The sequence below is a fragment of the Diabrotica virgifera genome, chromosome 4 (assembly GCF_917563875.1).
Source record: "Diabrotica virgifera virgifera chromosome 4, PGI_DIABVI_V3a".
In the NCBI taxonomy this organism is placed as follows: Eukaryota; Metazoa; Arthropoda; class Insecta; order Coleoptera; family Chrysomelidae; genus Diabrotica; species Diabrotica virgifera.
The window spans coordinates 175292091-175309666 of record NC_065446.1 but is presented as its reverse complement, the minus strand read 5'-3'; the positions used below and the strand labels follow the sequence as shown (position 1 = coordinate 175309666).

The following is a 17576-nucleotide window of genomic DNA, read 5'->3' as shown; positions in this document are numbered from 1 at the left end:
CTTCTAACATATTGTTCGTTTTTAATAACAGGCGAGTATGGTGGTGATCGTTTTCCGGCACTTCACTATTCTGGTTTTTAATTGTAGATCTTAATTTTGATTCGCTAATTTCTAAAGCATCGCACACGCGTTGTTGTACAGACGTTACCGATTTTAAAGGACCACCATTGTTTTTTTCCGCAATAAAGTACTTATGTAGGTTACAAATTAGATTATCTACATCTAAAACACGTCTTGGCATTTTCGGTTAAACAGCACGAACAGATTCTCACAAAATTAACAATATAAGGCGTTACCAATTCGACAGAATAAATTCAACTGGAAGATAACAAATGTCCTTATAGTTTCTTATAGCATTCCTGATTTGTTTGTCGACCCATTTAGTTAAATTACCTATTAAAATTGCATTAGTTTGTCATACTTTCTCTAATTTGGTTTTGCACCTATTTGGGTAATTAAGTACTTTCACTTGAATAATTAAAATGCCAAGACAGTACCGTAATTAAAATACCTAGGTCAAAAAATGAGCTTTATTTTGATACTATACAGTATGGTGCAAATGAAAGGAATAAATTCGTTATTTCGTAAACCGGCGACTTCAAGGAAAAATCCTGAAACAGGTCGATTTTTATTTTTAAATTATGATATTTTGCCATAAATGTCATACTAGTAACGTCATCCATATGGGCGTGATGAAGTAATCGATGATTTTTTTAAATGAGAATAGGGGTCGTGTGCTAGCTCATTTGGAAGATCATTCAATTCTCTATTTATTAATATAAACATTTACATAATTGTTTATACAGGGCGCCCAAAAAATTTTTTTAATTTAAATTATTTGACAAAAAAAGAAGAATCTATATAATTTATTTAATTTAAAATACATTTTATTGCTGTTAGAAATCAGTAAAAAAATGTTTATATCACAAATAAACATTGTTTTTCGCTTAAATTAAATGTTCAAACTTCCTAAGAAACAGGTGGCTGGCGGGAGCTGGCTTGAACATTGAATTTAATCGAAAAGCAATGTTTATTTTTGAAATAAACATTTTTTCTGTTTCTGGGCAACAGTAAAATGTATTTTGAATTAAATAAACTACATACATTCTTCTTTTTTGTCAAATAATTTCATTAAAAATTTTTTTGCACGCCCTGTACAAATAATTGTGTAAATGTTTATATGCCTAAATAGTGAATTTAATGACCTTTCAAATGAGCTAGCACTCGACCCCTATTCTCATTTAAAAAAATCATCGATTACGTCATCACCCCCAGATGGATGACGACACTAGTATGATATATATGCCAAAATATCATATGTTGAATGGGTTTATTGACAGATTTTAAAACACAATGTAGGTATACCCCCAAAATATATTTTATTACTATTCCTTTCTTTTATCTGTTTCAATAGTTTATTAATGTTTCTTCACTGCTTATATCAATAATACATAGTCTCAATTTACAATCAATTACTTTCAACTGAATTTTAATCCCTTCCTTTCTTTTCTTTTCTACTCTAATTCTCACCCTTTAATTTATATCTCAATTTCATGTACCTACATTGTTGTCTATCAATTCACATTTATTACTGTTATTACTATATGACTGCTAATATACCCTTTTAGCTACAATTTTTAAGTTTTCCGATTTTTCATTCTTTTTACGACCACTACTCCTCTCATTAAAACATCAAGGAGTATTGACTTTAACAATTTAGGTTACAGCTGCACGTCCACATCTAACATATATATTAGATATCGACCCGTTTTGATCCAAACGTTGTTAGTCTTACACTAACACATACACTAATAAATAGAAGTCTTTAATAAATATAAATAAAAACAAAAATCTTTTAATAAATAGAAATAAAAATCTTTAAAACCGGTACAGATTTGTTGGTTGTCTTTCACCAACTATCTCTTCACACTCAAAAATTCCCAAATTCCATAAACTTGTTTACCTTTGCAACATTCTCCGTCTATTCCACCATATCCCGTTAGCATAACTTAAGCAGATATATCATGTTAATGAATACTGAGGTAGTACCTCCTTGTAACCGAATCATTTAGTTACTTGTAACCGTTGACCTGAAGATGCTCTGCATACTTTAGAGAGCGAAACCGGTCGTCGGAAGTTACAATAAATGATTGAGAGTACGTCTGTCTTTTACTTCATTCAAAATATCATAATTTAAAAACAAAAATCGACCTGTTTCGGGATTTTCCCTAATGTCATCGGTTTACGAAATAAAGAATTTATTCCTTTCATTTGCACCATACTGTATATACGAGTAGTTGCAAAATTTACTGAATGCATTAACATTATTTAGTGGTGGCCGCATATCGAAATAACTACTCTGTGATAGACCACATAACGAATTAGTTACTCTGCGGTAGACCGCATATTGGATGGTAGACCGCATATCGAATCGGCACTAATCTATATATTTTTTCGTATTTAAAATATTACTTGCGGGTAAATCCTAATTGTTCTTTTAGTCAAGGAAGTCTCTTCGCATCTGCTCGGGAAAATGTTCTAGTCAGGTGTTTTGCATAATCTTACTCCTAAGTTAGTATTAAGTTTTTGCTAAGAAAGGTATTTCTAACAAGGGTGCATTGTATTTTATTATTTATCTTATTATTTTTCCTTAAATTGTCCTGTTTATTAAATTTTAATCAAAAAATTACTAAAAATTCAATAATTAAATAGATATTGGCCCTCTACGCACCCGAGATCTACGCTTATGTTACTGGTATACCTAAAATATTACAATCGACCTGCCGATTCGTTTGTTTCTTTATTAATCCGTGACCGGTGTATCCCTACCGAATAGAGAGTATAGCTAATTGTTGAATTTTAGTATACAGGGTTGGCAAGGGCGGATCCAGGACCGATTTTCGGGAGGGGCCATGAACTTTTTGGGGAGGGGTACCAGGGGGTCTGGTGGTAATTTTTAAAAATTAGGGTTACAATGGTGAGTTTTAAGCAGTGGCGACGCGTAACTTTTTCTAAAGTGTTACCAAACCAAATGTAAAAAAATCTTATTTAAAAAAAATATTTTGAACCTCCCAAATATAAGTTTTTGTTTTCAATCCTGTGGGATAAAATTAAACAAATCACTATTCCCAAATTATATGTATGTCATTATGTATATGTAACAGGTATACCAATAAATAATAAACAAACTAAACATATTATTCTACCATAAAATTAACATAAAAAATGAAAAAGTAGGAAAAAGAATAGATTTTGAAAACTATTTTTTATTCATATTTTAATTCTTCCACTTTCAATAATATCATTTTTTTCTTCAAAATTATATATAAAAAAATATACAAGGAGAATAACTTTTCACGTAGTTGATCAATTACGCAATACGTAGCAACACCTGGCAACATTCTTGCATGTTTAAATGCACGCACACTGTAATATGTAATAGGTACTAAACTAATGTTACCAATTACCAATCCTCAAAATGGTGACAATACTGATATACACAGCGTGCCCGCGCGCCGTCTCTAACTGAACAGAGCCGTCGCGTCGCTCCTTCAAAATTTTCAGAAACGAGCTTGTCCCGAGCGATAGCGAGGTTTCTCCTGCGTTACCACTGCCAGTATTGGTAACGGCATATAAATTGGTAATTGCATATAACGTGCAATGGATTCACATATCTCGCCAATATTTTCGTGCGTCTAGTTGGCTATTTACTGAATTAGGTACTATTTTAACAAATATTTCTGTTGGTAAAAAATATAAATGGAATTATTTCATAACAGTCATAAAATATTTATTGCAAGATTTTTAACTGTTACCAATGGTAACAGTGGTTACATGGACGCTTCGCCAGTGGTTTTAAGGTACCTACTTATCGTTATTAAAGTCAATACCGATTCCTACACATTTCTTCGGATCTAAGGGCAGTTCTTTCAACAAGTTTAATACTATTATTTCCAATGTTTCTCCTGTCCGGCATTGCTTCTCCTGTCAGGCATTGCTTTATTGTGTGATTATGTTCTCATAAGGGTCAACGAACTTGACAGAGTCTTCACGAGGACGTCTTCATCTTCGCTCAGAAGCAGAAAGCCATCATCACGATGGCCTCTTAAAAGAATATTTTGTCGACCTAAGAACACTATAGACTCTACTATTGGTCTAAGTTTTCTTTTTTTTTTTCTTGTATGTGTTTAGACCTGTGAGAGTCTATCTGGTTAATGACTGACTTTTGCGGGTTGCGATAACTTTGTAGAAAATCCAGCCCAACCTGAACGCACTCCTTGTGGTATGATGTTTTTTCATAGGTTTGTATGGCTCTGTTTTTGCCCATGAGTTTGACGAAAAGGTTTCGTGATAAGGCTTTGGGCTGTTATCCGTTTATTATGACCAATACTTGCAAAACAATCCCTTTTGAATGTGCAAAAGTACCAACCAACTTTTAATTTTTACAATGGGAAATAAGCCACAATGTTATTAAAAAATGATTTTTTATTAACGTTTCGACGTCCAAATCGGGTGCCGTTGTCAAAATACAAAATACTACTAATACAAACAAAAATGTTGTTGCTTAGTAAAAAAATTCTTCTAATAATTTATTTAATTGGACTCATTTATATCGGCAATTCAGATACATATGATACATTTTAAAGTAGAAGACTTTAAAATGATATTGCCAATATTTATGAGTTGCGTTCCTGGGACGACTTTACTGAAAGATAGTTCATTCGATTACATGAAATCAACCCTAACTCAAGAATATCCGTCACAAAAAAATTCATAGCATGTGATCTGTCTTTAAAAAAAAAGTCGTCCCAGGAACGCAACTCATAACCCACATAACAATTTCATGTTCTTAGTAGATTCATAGAACATACTTTTCAGAAAAAGTATATACTTAGAATATGCGTAATTACCATTGCGAATGTGCAGAGCATATACTGAGTATATACTACATTACAGTACTTAAACGTTCTATGTATATACTTAAAATGTACTACCGCACTTCTTTTCAGTATATACCAAGAACATACTTTTTAGAAGATTCTAAGGAGGTGCTATAAACCTTCTATTTATATACTTAGAATGTACTATCGCACATATTTTAGTATATGGGAAGAATATTCCAAGGAAGTGCTATATACCTTCTAGTTATATACTTAGAATGTACTATCGCACATATTTTTAGTATATGGGAAGAATATTCCAAGGAAGTGCTATATACCTTCTATGTATATACTTAGAATGTACTATCGCACATATTTTTAGTATATGGGAAGAATATTCCAAGGATGTATTTCTCAGAAGTATGTTTTCAACATCACCCAATCTCATCCTATAGGTTCTACCAAAGAATACTAACACACCCTGGTAAGTATAAAATATATAAACTTTAGTTAGTTATATAGGTACCTATGTATAATAAATATTATATGGGTAAGTAGCCTATATATAAAATATAAGTAATATATTTAGTTATTATGTGCACATCAAAATAAAAATGCTGCTTATATAATTATATAATAGCCAAATATATTATAATATGTATGTAAATTACTAAAATTTATAGGTATCTATATACATTATACATACTTTTACTTACTAGGTATTTAGAAAATATTGAAGTACCAATATGAATTTATTATTTTCAAACTGCTTTTTATGTTCTTAAAAATGTTTTAGTCCTTGTAGCTAGAAATACTTGGTCCTACCTAACAGCGTAGACATAAATGCATAACTGTACTGGAAACTATTTTCATATTTTGATCTTTTGTTACCTACCCCCTTCCCTTGTGCAGGTATAAAATGCAATGCAAGGGTCAGAATGACAATGAATGGCCGTTTCCGGATTCCCGAAAATTATTTTACTTATGGTATAAACTCAAATCAAAATGGTATATTCATTTCAACTGAAAACGAAACGAGAATTTCTCATTTTTCTTCACAATAGAATTAAGTTTTAAACTTTTTACCATACAATTAAAACGGTTTAAAAAAAATAAATTAGATAGTTCAGTAGTACCTACTAAAATACATAAATTTTATTAATTATTCTTAACGCGAAGTTGATAATCTATAGGCTCACATTATTCTTCTTCCTATAGGTACGTACGTAAATACAGTATATTATTTTTTAGATATTTTAAAAGTATATACAAGTAGGTATGTGTTAAGTATATACTTTTGCATATACTTACGCATATACTAAGAATATTCGATTAAGGTATATTCTAAGAATAAACTTTTACGAACATTCCGAGATACTACGTACCCGAATGTGCTCAGTATATTCGGTGCAAGAATATTCTTTGAGGCACATGCAAAGAACATGAAATTTAGAATGTTTTTTATGGTACATGCTATGCTTGTAATATATATAATCATAAGCTTCGATTCCAGCAATAAAATTGCTGGTAAATAACTTTTCCCAAAAATGGCCTATTCTCCGATAATCAGCCCAGACTACAGAAATCATAGAAAAAATACAGAATGGTATTGTAAAATCGTCGAATGACTGAAAGAGATTTAGTAGAAGCCCCAGGCATCTCATTGGGCGGTGTAAGCAATGTTTTGACTGAAGTATTGGGTTTCAGAAACTTGAGTTCACAATGGGTGCCGCATTCGCTAACAAAAACGGAACAAAAACACGTTCGAATGCGACTTTCTCAGCAATATTTAGAGCATTTTCGAAAGGATAACATAGATATGCTGCATCTATTTATCAAGATGAATGAAACTTGGGTCTGTTACCATGATCCTGAATCAAAACAAGAGGCTAAAGAGTGGTGTGAATCTGGTTCTTCGGCTCCGAAACCAGTCAGTGTCAGAAATCGGCCAAGAAGGTGTTAGCATCAGTTCTTTGAGATGCGAGAAAAATTTTCTTTGTGGATTACTTGCAAACTGGTAAAACAATAAATTATGAATATAATTAATTGTAACCTTTTAGAGCAGTTTAAGGAAATAATTTGTGAAAAAAGACGCGATTTGCAGAAGAAAAAAATTCTTTTTTATCAGAACAATAACCGTGCCGTATGAGCATTTTAACAATGGCGGAAATTCATGAATTAAAGTCCAAATTGTTGGAACATCCAACGTATTCATCAGTTGGCCCCTAGCGACATCCATATGTTGCAATACTTAAAAAAAATTGCATAGAAAGCGTTTTTTATCAAATGATGAGATCATAACGGCTGTGGCAGCGTATTTTGGAGCCCTTTAGATTCCCACTTGAGGGATGGAATGCATAAATTGCAATCTCGATGCAACAAGTATATTGATGTTCAAAGAGACTATACTGAATAATAAAGTTCAAATCACAAAATTGTATTTTTCTTATCGAACCGCAATAACTTATTGAATAGTATATACACAGCCGTATTAATAAAGAAATATGTTTCGTTGATAAAGAAATATGTTTAGAATAAAAACATTAAATAATATTTTTTTTGTTTTTCCTTTAATTGCTTAAAGGATAATTACGATTTTAGGTGTCATATGTGAAGATACACCAACTGATGAATGCAACGAAGTAAACGATCATGTTATAAGTAAGCAATTGACCCAATGTACAACTGCCGTAAAGGAAGTGAAGGCTATAGAGAAACCTTTTGTATGTGAAATATGCACCAAACAATTTTCACAGAGATCTTACTTAAAAGTTCACATGATAACGCACACTGGGGAAAAACCTTTTGCGTGTGAAATATGTGCTAAGCAGTTTTCACGAAGTATACATTTAAAATACCATATGTCAAAACATTCTCAAGAAAAACCATTTAAATGTGAAATATGCTCTAAACAGTTTACTCAGAGTCCTTCTTTAAAAGTACATATGAAAAAGCACACCGGGGAAAGTCAAGTTGAATGTGAAATTTGCTCCAAACAATTTTCATACAGATTTAACTTAAAAGTTCACATGATGACGCACACTGGGGAGAAACCTTTTGAATGTGAAATATGTGCTAAACGGTTTTCACAAAATTCTCATTTAAAAGACCATACGTCAACACATTCTCAAGAAAAACCATTTAAATGTGAAATATGCTCTAAACAGTTTTCAACCAGATATTATTTAAAACTACATATGAAAATGCACACTGGAGAAATTCAATTTGAATGTGAAATGTGCACCAAAGAGTTTTCACAAAGATCTCACTTAAAAGATCACATAATGACGCACACTGGGGAGAAACCTTTTGCATGTGAGGTATGTTCCAAACAGTTTTCAAGAAATACAAATTTAAAACACCATATGTTAACACATTCTCAAGAAAAAACATTTAAATGTGAAATATGTTCTAAGCAGTTTTCATATAGTTCTTCGTTAAAAGTACATATGAAAATTCACACTGGAGAAAATCGTTTTGATTGTGAAATTTGCAATAAACAGTTTTCACGCTGTTCTACTTTAAAAGCACATATGAATATACACACTGTAAAAAATCAATTGAAATGTGAAATATGCTCTAAACAGTTTTCATATAGTTCTTCGTTAAAAGTACATATGAAAATTCACACTGGAGAAAATCGTTTTGATTGTGAAATTTGCAATAAACAGTTTTCATGCTATTCTACTTTAAAAGCACATATGAATCTTCACACTTAAAAAACAATTGGAATGTAAAATATGCTCTAAACACTTTTCATATCGTTCTTCTTTAAAAGTAGGTACATATAAAAATGCACAGTGCAGAAAATCAATTTGAATGTGAAATATGCACCAAGAAGTTTTCGCTCACTCCCTAAAAGATTGAGAAATTTGCAATAAACAGTTTTCACGCTGTTCTGCTTTAAAGCATATATGAATCTTCACACTGTAAAAAACAATTTGTATGTTGTGAAATATGTACCACACAGTTTTCAAGCAGTTCTTCTTTAAAGTACATATGAAAATTCACAATGGAGAAAAGCTTTTTGATTGTGAAATTTGCAATAAACAGTTTTCACGCTGTTCTACTTTAAAAGCACATATGAATTTTCACATTTAAAAAACATACCGTTCTTCTTTAAAAGTAGGTACATATAAAAATGCACAGTGGAGAAAATCAATTTGAATGTGAAATATGCACCAAGAAGCTTTCACTCACTTACTCCTTAAAAGTGCATATATGGAAATGCACACTGGAGAAAAGCTTTTTGACTGTGAAATTTGCAATAAACAGTTTTCACGCTGTTCTGCTTTAAAGCACATATTAATCTTCACACTGTAAAAAACAATTTGAAAGTGAAATATATACCTTACCTACAGTTTTCAAGCAGTTCTTCTTTAAAGTATTTATGAGAATTCACAATGAAGAAAAGCTGTTTGATTGTGAAATTTGCAATAAATAGTTTTCACGCTGTTCTGCTTTAAAGCACATATGAATATTCACACTGTAAAAAACAATTTGTATGTTGTGAAATATGTACCACACAGTTTTCAAGCAGTTCTTCTTTAAAGTACATATGAAAATTCACAATGGAAAAAAGCTTTTTGATTGTGAAATTTGCAATAAACAGTTTTCACGCTGTTCTACTTTAAAAGCACATATGAATGTTCACACTTAATAAAAATGGGAGTGTACAATATGCTCTAAACACTTTTCATACCGTTCTTCTTTAAAAGTAGGTACATATAAAAATGCACAGTGGAGAAAATCACTTTGAATGTGAAATATGCACCAAGAAGTTTTCACTCACTTACTCCTTAAAAGTGCATATATGAAGATGCACACTGGAGAAAAGCTTTTTGACTCTGAAATTTGCAATAAACAGATTTCACGCTGTTCTGCTTTAAAGCACATGAATCTTCACAATCTGTAAAAAACAATTTGAATGTGAAATATGTACCAAACAGTTTTCACGCAGTTCTTTAAAACCACATGAAAATGCACACTGGATAAAATCATTTAATAGTGAAATGTACACCAAACAATTTTCACAGAGATCTCACTTAAAAGTTCACATAATGACGCACACTGGGGAAAAACCTTTTGCATGTGAAATATGTTCCAAACAGTTTTTACAGAAGGCCATATGTCAACACATTCTCAAGAAAAACCATTTAACCCGGCATTGGTCGCTAGGTAGGTTGTTACGCGAGTGGTCGCGTGAGATTTTCTCTCGCATATCCAACGTTTGCCTTTCTTTACAAAATTTTAGAAAAAAGATGAGGTTTAATTAACGATAAAGCCATTTTCTTTAAAAAGACGACGTTTGTCTGTTTTATTATTATCTTTAAATAAAATGTGACTATTTATGCCGCCAATATTTAACATTGAAAAATATATGGTAAGTGACCATCTACAATCTACAACTAACCCGTGAAACAGAATATAGGATTTTCATATCATCGACCACATCCACGGCGCCTTATCATAAAAGGATATTATTTTAGGTTTTAAGGGGAAAAATAAAATTAATTTTTATACACAGCTGGTGACGCCGGTGGTCGCTTGATAAGAGAATCTCTCACATGAAGCGCACTGACTCAACAATATGGTGATAATAAGTAAACTGAGTCACTATCTGACTGGACGAGTCTATTAGATTGTCCAGGGAGGATAGTTAGGAGACTAGAAGGAAGTACAGCGCGTATAATTTCCCAGAAAAAAAGTTGTTCGCAATTTTCTGAAACCGTGAGGGAAAATCTCATATAGCGACCACTCGCGGGTTAAATGTGAAATTTGTTCTAAGCAGTTTACTGACATGGAGAAATTCTTTTTTGATTGTGAAATTTTGCAGTAAACAGTTTTTACACTGTTCTCTTTAATGTGAATACTGTGAATATGAATCTTCATACTTTTTAAAAAATTGAACTGTTAAATATGTTCCAAACAGTTTTCACGAAATTCACATTTTAAAAGACGATTTGAAGGGTGAGAGGGAAAAACAATGAATGTCAATTTTTGGTCATTTTGCGATTTTTGTGCAATCTGTTAGCTTAAGCAGAGTACTATCAACCTGTGAATGGCCAAGGGGAACTAAACATGATAATCGTCTTAAAATCACGTCACAAGATTGGACGCAAGGGGGAAAACATGAATATGTGACTTATTTGTTTCTGTCAGAAACATTCCTCGTTCTTTCCCCTTTTTTTCATAGACATTCATCGTTCTTCCCCCTTACCCTTCATATGTCAACACATTCTCAATAAAAACCATTTAAATGTGAAATATGTTCTAAGCAGCTTACTTACAGTTCCTCTTTAAAAGTACCGGGTGTCCCAATAAGAATGGCTCTCGGCCATATCTCAGGAACCGTTTATAGTAGAGCTTTGAAATAAAAAATTTTATAACAAAAGTTGCCTCAGGAAAAGCCTGGAAATTATTTTCATAATTGTGGGACCACCGCTAGAGGGCGTAATTGAATATCAAAAATTAAAAAATCTAAATTTTACAAAATGTTCCTAATGAAGGTACACTGGAAATCCGATCGTCGTATTCTTCATAAAATTCTACGCATATTTGATTTGACAAGTTTAGGTCTACCTTTGGAAATAAGAGGTGGGGGTGAGTGGGAACCTTGTTATGAAAAACTGGCTGTGAGTCCGGTTCTGCTTAATCAAATTTTGCAAACTTGGTCTTGTTGAAGACAGATCTTTTTCGTCAATGTAAAAGTTATGATTTCGAACCAACTTACTGAGTAATATGCCAGCTAGAAGGCGTTATTTAATTTTTTTCAGAAATCTAGTGTTCCTTGGAAAATATTAAATACAAACATGCATTTTTAATACCATATTACAAAATTAGACAAAATTAGCAACAGAATAGCGAAAACCGCATGTTAATACCTTTTTTGTATCTCGAGATATCTTACAAAACGTGTAAATTTAAAAACATAACTGTTACTGTCACCGGTAAACGAAATTCATTAAAAGTAGTGTGCTATGGAAACAACAAAGAAACATTTTCCAGCTGTCAACGTATATTAGGTCTTTTCAACGCTTCTCATTTGTTTCGAGCCTCGTTCATATCTCGTATATTAATATTATACACGGATTATACGGCATATGACAGAGGCTCGAAACAAATAAGAAGCGTTGAAAAGCCCTATTACAAAGAAATAAAAACAACTATTTAGTGATGACATAAACGTCCAAATTTTTGCCCATCATTTTCGTTGCAAACATTTACTCTTTCAAGAGTAGATTGAACAGCAGTCTCAATTTCTGCTCTCGATATGCTTTGAATGGCGTTTAGTGTTCTCTGGATAATGTATTCTAGAGTAGTGTATGATGGGCAACAATTTGAATATTTAGGTCGTCACTGAGTAGTTCTTTTTGTTCTGTGTTATATTTAATTTTAATAGTATTGTTTCTCTTTATATTGTTGTTTTAATTAATTATACTTTTATACGTTGACATCTGGAAAATGTTATTTTGTTTTTTCCACAGCACACTACTTTTAATTAACTTAGTTTACCGGTGATAGTAACAGTTATGTATAAAATTTACACGTTTCTCGAGATATCTTGAGATAGAAAAAAGATATCGACATGCGGTTTTCGCTATTCTATTGCTAATTTAATCTAATTTTATAAAGTATGATTAAAAATGCATACTTGTATTTAATATTTTCCAAAGAAAACTAGATTTCTGAAAAAAATTAAATAACGCCTCCCAGCTGGCTTATTACTTATTAGGATGGTTCAAAATTATCACGCTTACATTGAAGAAAAAGATCTGTCTTCAACAAGACCCAGTTTTCAAAATTTGATTTAGCAGAACCGGACTTACAGCCATTTTTTAATAACAAGGTTCCCACTCACCCCACCTCTTATTTGCAAAGGTAGAGTTAAACTTGTTAAATCAAATATGCGCAGAATTTGATGAAGAATACAATAGTCGGATTTCCAGTGCCCCTTCATTAGGAAAATTTTGTAAAATTTAGATTTTTTTATTTTTGATATTCAATTACGCCCTCTAGAGGTGGACCCACAATTATGAAAATAATTTCCAGGCTTTTCCTGAGGCAACTTTTGTTATAAAATTTTTTATTTCAAAGCTCTACTATAAACGGTTCCTGAGATATGGCCGAGAGCCATTCTTATTGGGACACCCGGTACATATAAATGAGCACACTGGGATAGGTCACAATTTGAATGTGAAATATGCACCAGTTTTCAACCAGATATTATTTAAAACTACATATCGACGACGGAAAGGCAGAACCTCTTAACTGAAAAATTTTCATAAAATGAGTTACTCCGGTTTTCGCTTTATAATAAGTGTAGCGACACCTATTAACCAGCGATTAAAGCTGAGAAAATTTCCAAAAGGCTTTAAATTACAGAAAACGGTACTACTAAACATGATAAGACACGCCCTAAATGAAAAATGATTCGTTTTGTTGGTCTCCTGTAAAATCATCATCTTGCCACTTACGAGTTCCTGCCTTTTCGCCTTCGATATGAAAATGCACACTGGAGAACGTCAATTTGTATGTAACATACGCACAAAACAGTTACATACAAGACATGGCAGTACATACTGGTGAAAAACCTTTTACGTGTGAGGTTTGCACCAAACAGTTTACTCATAGTTGTTCTTTAAAAGTACATATGAAAATGCACACTAAGGAAAATCAATTTTAATGTGAAAAATATGCACTAAACAGTCTTCAAAGCAGTTCTTATTTAAAACTACATATTACATTTGAAAATGCACACTGGAGAACGTCAATTTGAACGTGAAATGTGCACCAAACAGTTTTCAACAAATGCCCGTTTAAAAGACCATAATATGTCCAACACATTCTCAAGAAAAACGATTCAAATGTGAAGTATGTTCTAAGCCGTTTACTGACATGGAGAAAATCTTTTTGATTGTGAAATTTTCAATAAACAATTTTCACACTGTTCTACTTTAAAAGCGCATATGAATCTTCATACTGTACCGACCTTACAGTTAAAAAAACGAGCGGTTGGTATTTATATACGACTTTATTTATTTATACAAGTTTACTTTACAATTTATAACTTATAACTAAGTCTATTTACAAAATTCGTCCTTTATATGGACCAGCCGTTATTTCTAGAACAATCCACCCGCATCTCTAGCTATTCGTTCGTCACGCCCACTTACCGTACATTCGGGAACACTATTTACCCTTCCAGCACCGCCTCGATCCTTCGATAGCGACCAACACATCTCACGTTGTGAACCGTTATACGGGGTCGGTCAAGAGTTCTCTTTCGTTACCAATACTTTTAAAAAAATTGGAATGTAAAATATGCTCTAAACTCTAAACAGTTTGTATACAGTTGTGATTTATTTTAGTATTTTTGAAGCATTCCTTTTTCCGTGAGCATGTAGGTAGTGTTATCTTTGCTAATACATATAAAGTTATTACCTTTAACCATTGTCAACCTTGTTATCCGATTTGAGTGATTTTTTTAGTATGTTATAGCCTTATTATTTAAGAAACTCAATGTAATGATATTGTTGCTAAACAGATAAGTGTCTTTTATGTCGGGTATAACAATCGTACTGTGTGTTTTCTTTAAAGTTCAAAGTTCGGAACATCCTGTGAAATATTTTAGCATATATAAAATATTGAAATTAAAATTCAATTGTAGCCTTAGGCTTTCTTAACTTTGTGTTTTTTAATAATTTATTCGCTTATGTTCGATAATAAAAGAGATATGTACTTTTATATTACAAATGAGTTATGTTATTTGATCTTGATCAATATCATTCCAAATCCTGAGAGCTACTGTTTCTACCATGTCGGTAAAGTCAGCAGCACCACTTCATAAGACCAAATTCAGACTAAGACTATATTTTATTGCTAATTTATTGCTAATTTATTACGCAAAGGAAAAATTTATTGCTGTAGCCGTTTCCGAGAAACAGTGGGTGCTGCTAGCTTTACGGTAAAGCTAGCAGCACCCACTCTATATCTCGGCAATGAAAAGGAGTACAGGGATCATTTTAACGGCATATTTTATTGCTATTTAATTGCTCTTGATTGGTATATTAACCAATCCTGAAAAGCTACCCCACCATCCCCTAGCGTAAAACTCACCCCCAAAAAGATGATAAAAATCGAAAATTAAACCCCAAGGAATTAATTGCTAATTTATTACGGAAAGAAAAAATTTATTGCTGTAGCCGTTTCCGAGAAACAGTGGGTGCTGCTAGCTTTACGGTAAAGCTAGCAGCACCCACTCTATATCTCGGCAATGAAAAGGAGTACGGGGATCATTTTAACGGCATATTTTATTGCTATTTAATTGCTCTTGATTGGTATATTAACCAAACCCAAAAAACTACCCCATCATCCCCTAGCGTAAAACTCATCCCCAAAAAGATGATGAAAATCGAAAATTCAACCCCAAGGAATTAATTGCTAATTTATTGCTAATTTATTACGGAAAGAAAAAATTTATTGCTGTAGCCGTTTCCGAGAAACAGTGGGTGCTGCTAGCTTTACGGTAAAGCTAGCAGCACCCACTCTATATCTCGGCAATGAAAAGGAGTACGGGGATCATTTTAACGGCATATTTTATTGCTATTTAATTGCTCTTGATTGGTATATTAACCAATCCTGAACAACTACCCCATCATCCCCTAGCGCGAAACTCACCCCCGAAAAAATGATGAAAATCGAAAATTCAACCCCAAGGAATTAATTACTAATTTATTGCTAATTTAATACGAAAAGAAAAAATTTATTGCTGTAGCCGTTTCCGAGAAACAGTGGGTGCTGCTAGCTTTACGGTAAAGCCAGCAGCACCCACCCTATATCTCGATAATGAAAAGGGACACAGGGCCCATTTCAACGACATATTTTGTTGCTAATTAATTGCTCTTGATTGATATATTAACCAATCTCGAAAACTACCCCATCATCCCCTAGCGCGAAACTCACCCCCGAAAAAATTATGAAAATCTAAAATTCAACCCCAAGGAATTAATTACTAATTTATTGCTAATTTATTACGAAAAGAAAAAATGTATTGCTGTAGCCGTTTCTGTATAAACAAAAAATATATATAAGATATAATGTGGCGCTCCAAGTTTACGTAAAGCTGTATTGCCCATATAGAATCCAAACGATTAGAGAAAATCTGAATAAACCAGTGCTAGGTTTGTTCTGCATTCTTGCCAAAGCGTGTAATTTTTTCTGCATAAACAAAAAAGATATACAAGATATAATGTGGCGCTCCAAGTTTGCGTAAAGCTGTACTGCCCATATAGAATCCAAACGATTAGAGAAAATCTGAATAAACCACAAGTTAGTGCTAGGTTTGTTCTGCATTTTTGCCAAAGCGTGTAATATGTTCTGCATAAACAAAATAGGTTATACAAGATATAATGTTGCGCTACAATTTTGCCTAAAACTGTAGTGCCCCACAAACGTTTATGGAAACAATATGATTCGGGACTCGTATAGCATTGATCATTTGAAGAAAACTTGTTAGAAAAAATAGTCTATAATCAAGAATAAAACAAAAGATTTGCTTTTTGTCTTGTTTGACCCCACCGAAGTTTTAAGATCATCGTAAATTTCCCATTTATTGTTATTTCGTCGGCAGTGGGAAATATAATGTCCAATTGTTATTTCGTTTTCAGGAGGAACAAACTCAACAATGCCTTTAATTTGGTATGTTTTGTTTTTTAAGGTACCTAACTAACTGTTTCTGGAATGTTGGTTAACTCGACTAATGTACAATTTTCAAGACAAAAACATGAATGGGAGCAAAAAAATTGCTTGAAAACGTAGTAACAATTAATGTCTCTTCCACAAACGGAACACGTAGATATGGTTACATTTAATGCATTTTACAAATTCTTGATTCCCTTCCTTGACAAATACTGTGTGCTATTGATAAACCGATTTTTTATTTATGCTGAAAAAAAAATCATGTATTGCTGCTGTATTTGAAATTTCTCATTGTTTCAGTTTTCATTTTGTTATTATAACGCTTATGGAAAAATTTATCTGTATCCAGAAATTTAGTGTCTCATTATAAAAGTTATTTTAATAACAGCTGTAAAGCTGAATAGTCCCTTGTAAATATAATACCTACTCTATTGTTGTATAGTTTTCAGAATTACCCAAGATGTCAGGACCGGCTTCCAAGTCAACTGTAGGTACATAATATTATCATCAGATCAAATAATCTGTACTAGGGTTCCAGCTTTCATTAATATGAGTAACCAGATATACAATATTACTTACTCGTTCATTTGAGTCATTACCGACTGCTACGTTATAGTTATTATTATTTACGGCTGCCTGTTTACTAATAACCATAAACTTTGTTTTTCTTGCGTTGAGTTTGAGTCCATATATCGCGCAGAATGCCACCATTCGTTTCAATAACGCTTGAAGATGTTCAATTGATCCAGTCAGCAACAATGTGTCATCTGCGTATCTGATATTGTTCATAAGCATACCATTAATGAGTATTCCCTCTTTTGCGTTTTCCATTTAAGATTGTTTCAGCGTAAAGATTAAACAACATTGGTGACAATATACAGCCTTGTCGAACTCCACGCTTGATTTTTACTTCTTCAGAGCACTGATTCGCAACCCTAACACATTCAGCCTGGCCACCCAATACAAATTTGCGATTATTCTAATGTCCCTACCGTC

At 32.7% G+C, this 17576-nt stretch overlaps 1 protein-coding gene across 1 annotated transcript; it reads left to right on the top strand.

Annotated features, from left to right (window-relative positions):
• The first annotated feature begins 6602 nt into the window (after window positions 1-6602).
• LOC126883747 (gastrula zinc finger protein xLCGF3.1-like) lies at window positions 6603-8599 on the top strand. The gene is made up of 2 exons (XM_050649411.1): window positions 6603-6642; window positions 7482-8599. The coding sequence occupies exons 1-2, from the start codon at window positions 6603-6605 to the stop codon at window positions 8597-8599; spliced, it is 1158 nt and encodes a 385-aa protein (XP_050505368.1).
• Window positions 8600-17576: the final 8977 nt, after the last annotated feature.

Bases quoted from the DNA above. Each gene is read 5' to 3' on its own strand.
- LOC126883747 (XM_050649411.1), top strand. From the start codon at position 6,603: ATGGGTGCCGCATTCGCTAACAAAAACGGAACAAAAACAC. The intron at 6,643-7,481 runs GTTCGAATGCGA...TTACGATTTTAG, and splicing joins CAAAAACGGAACAAAAACAC to GTGTCATATGTGAAGATACA.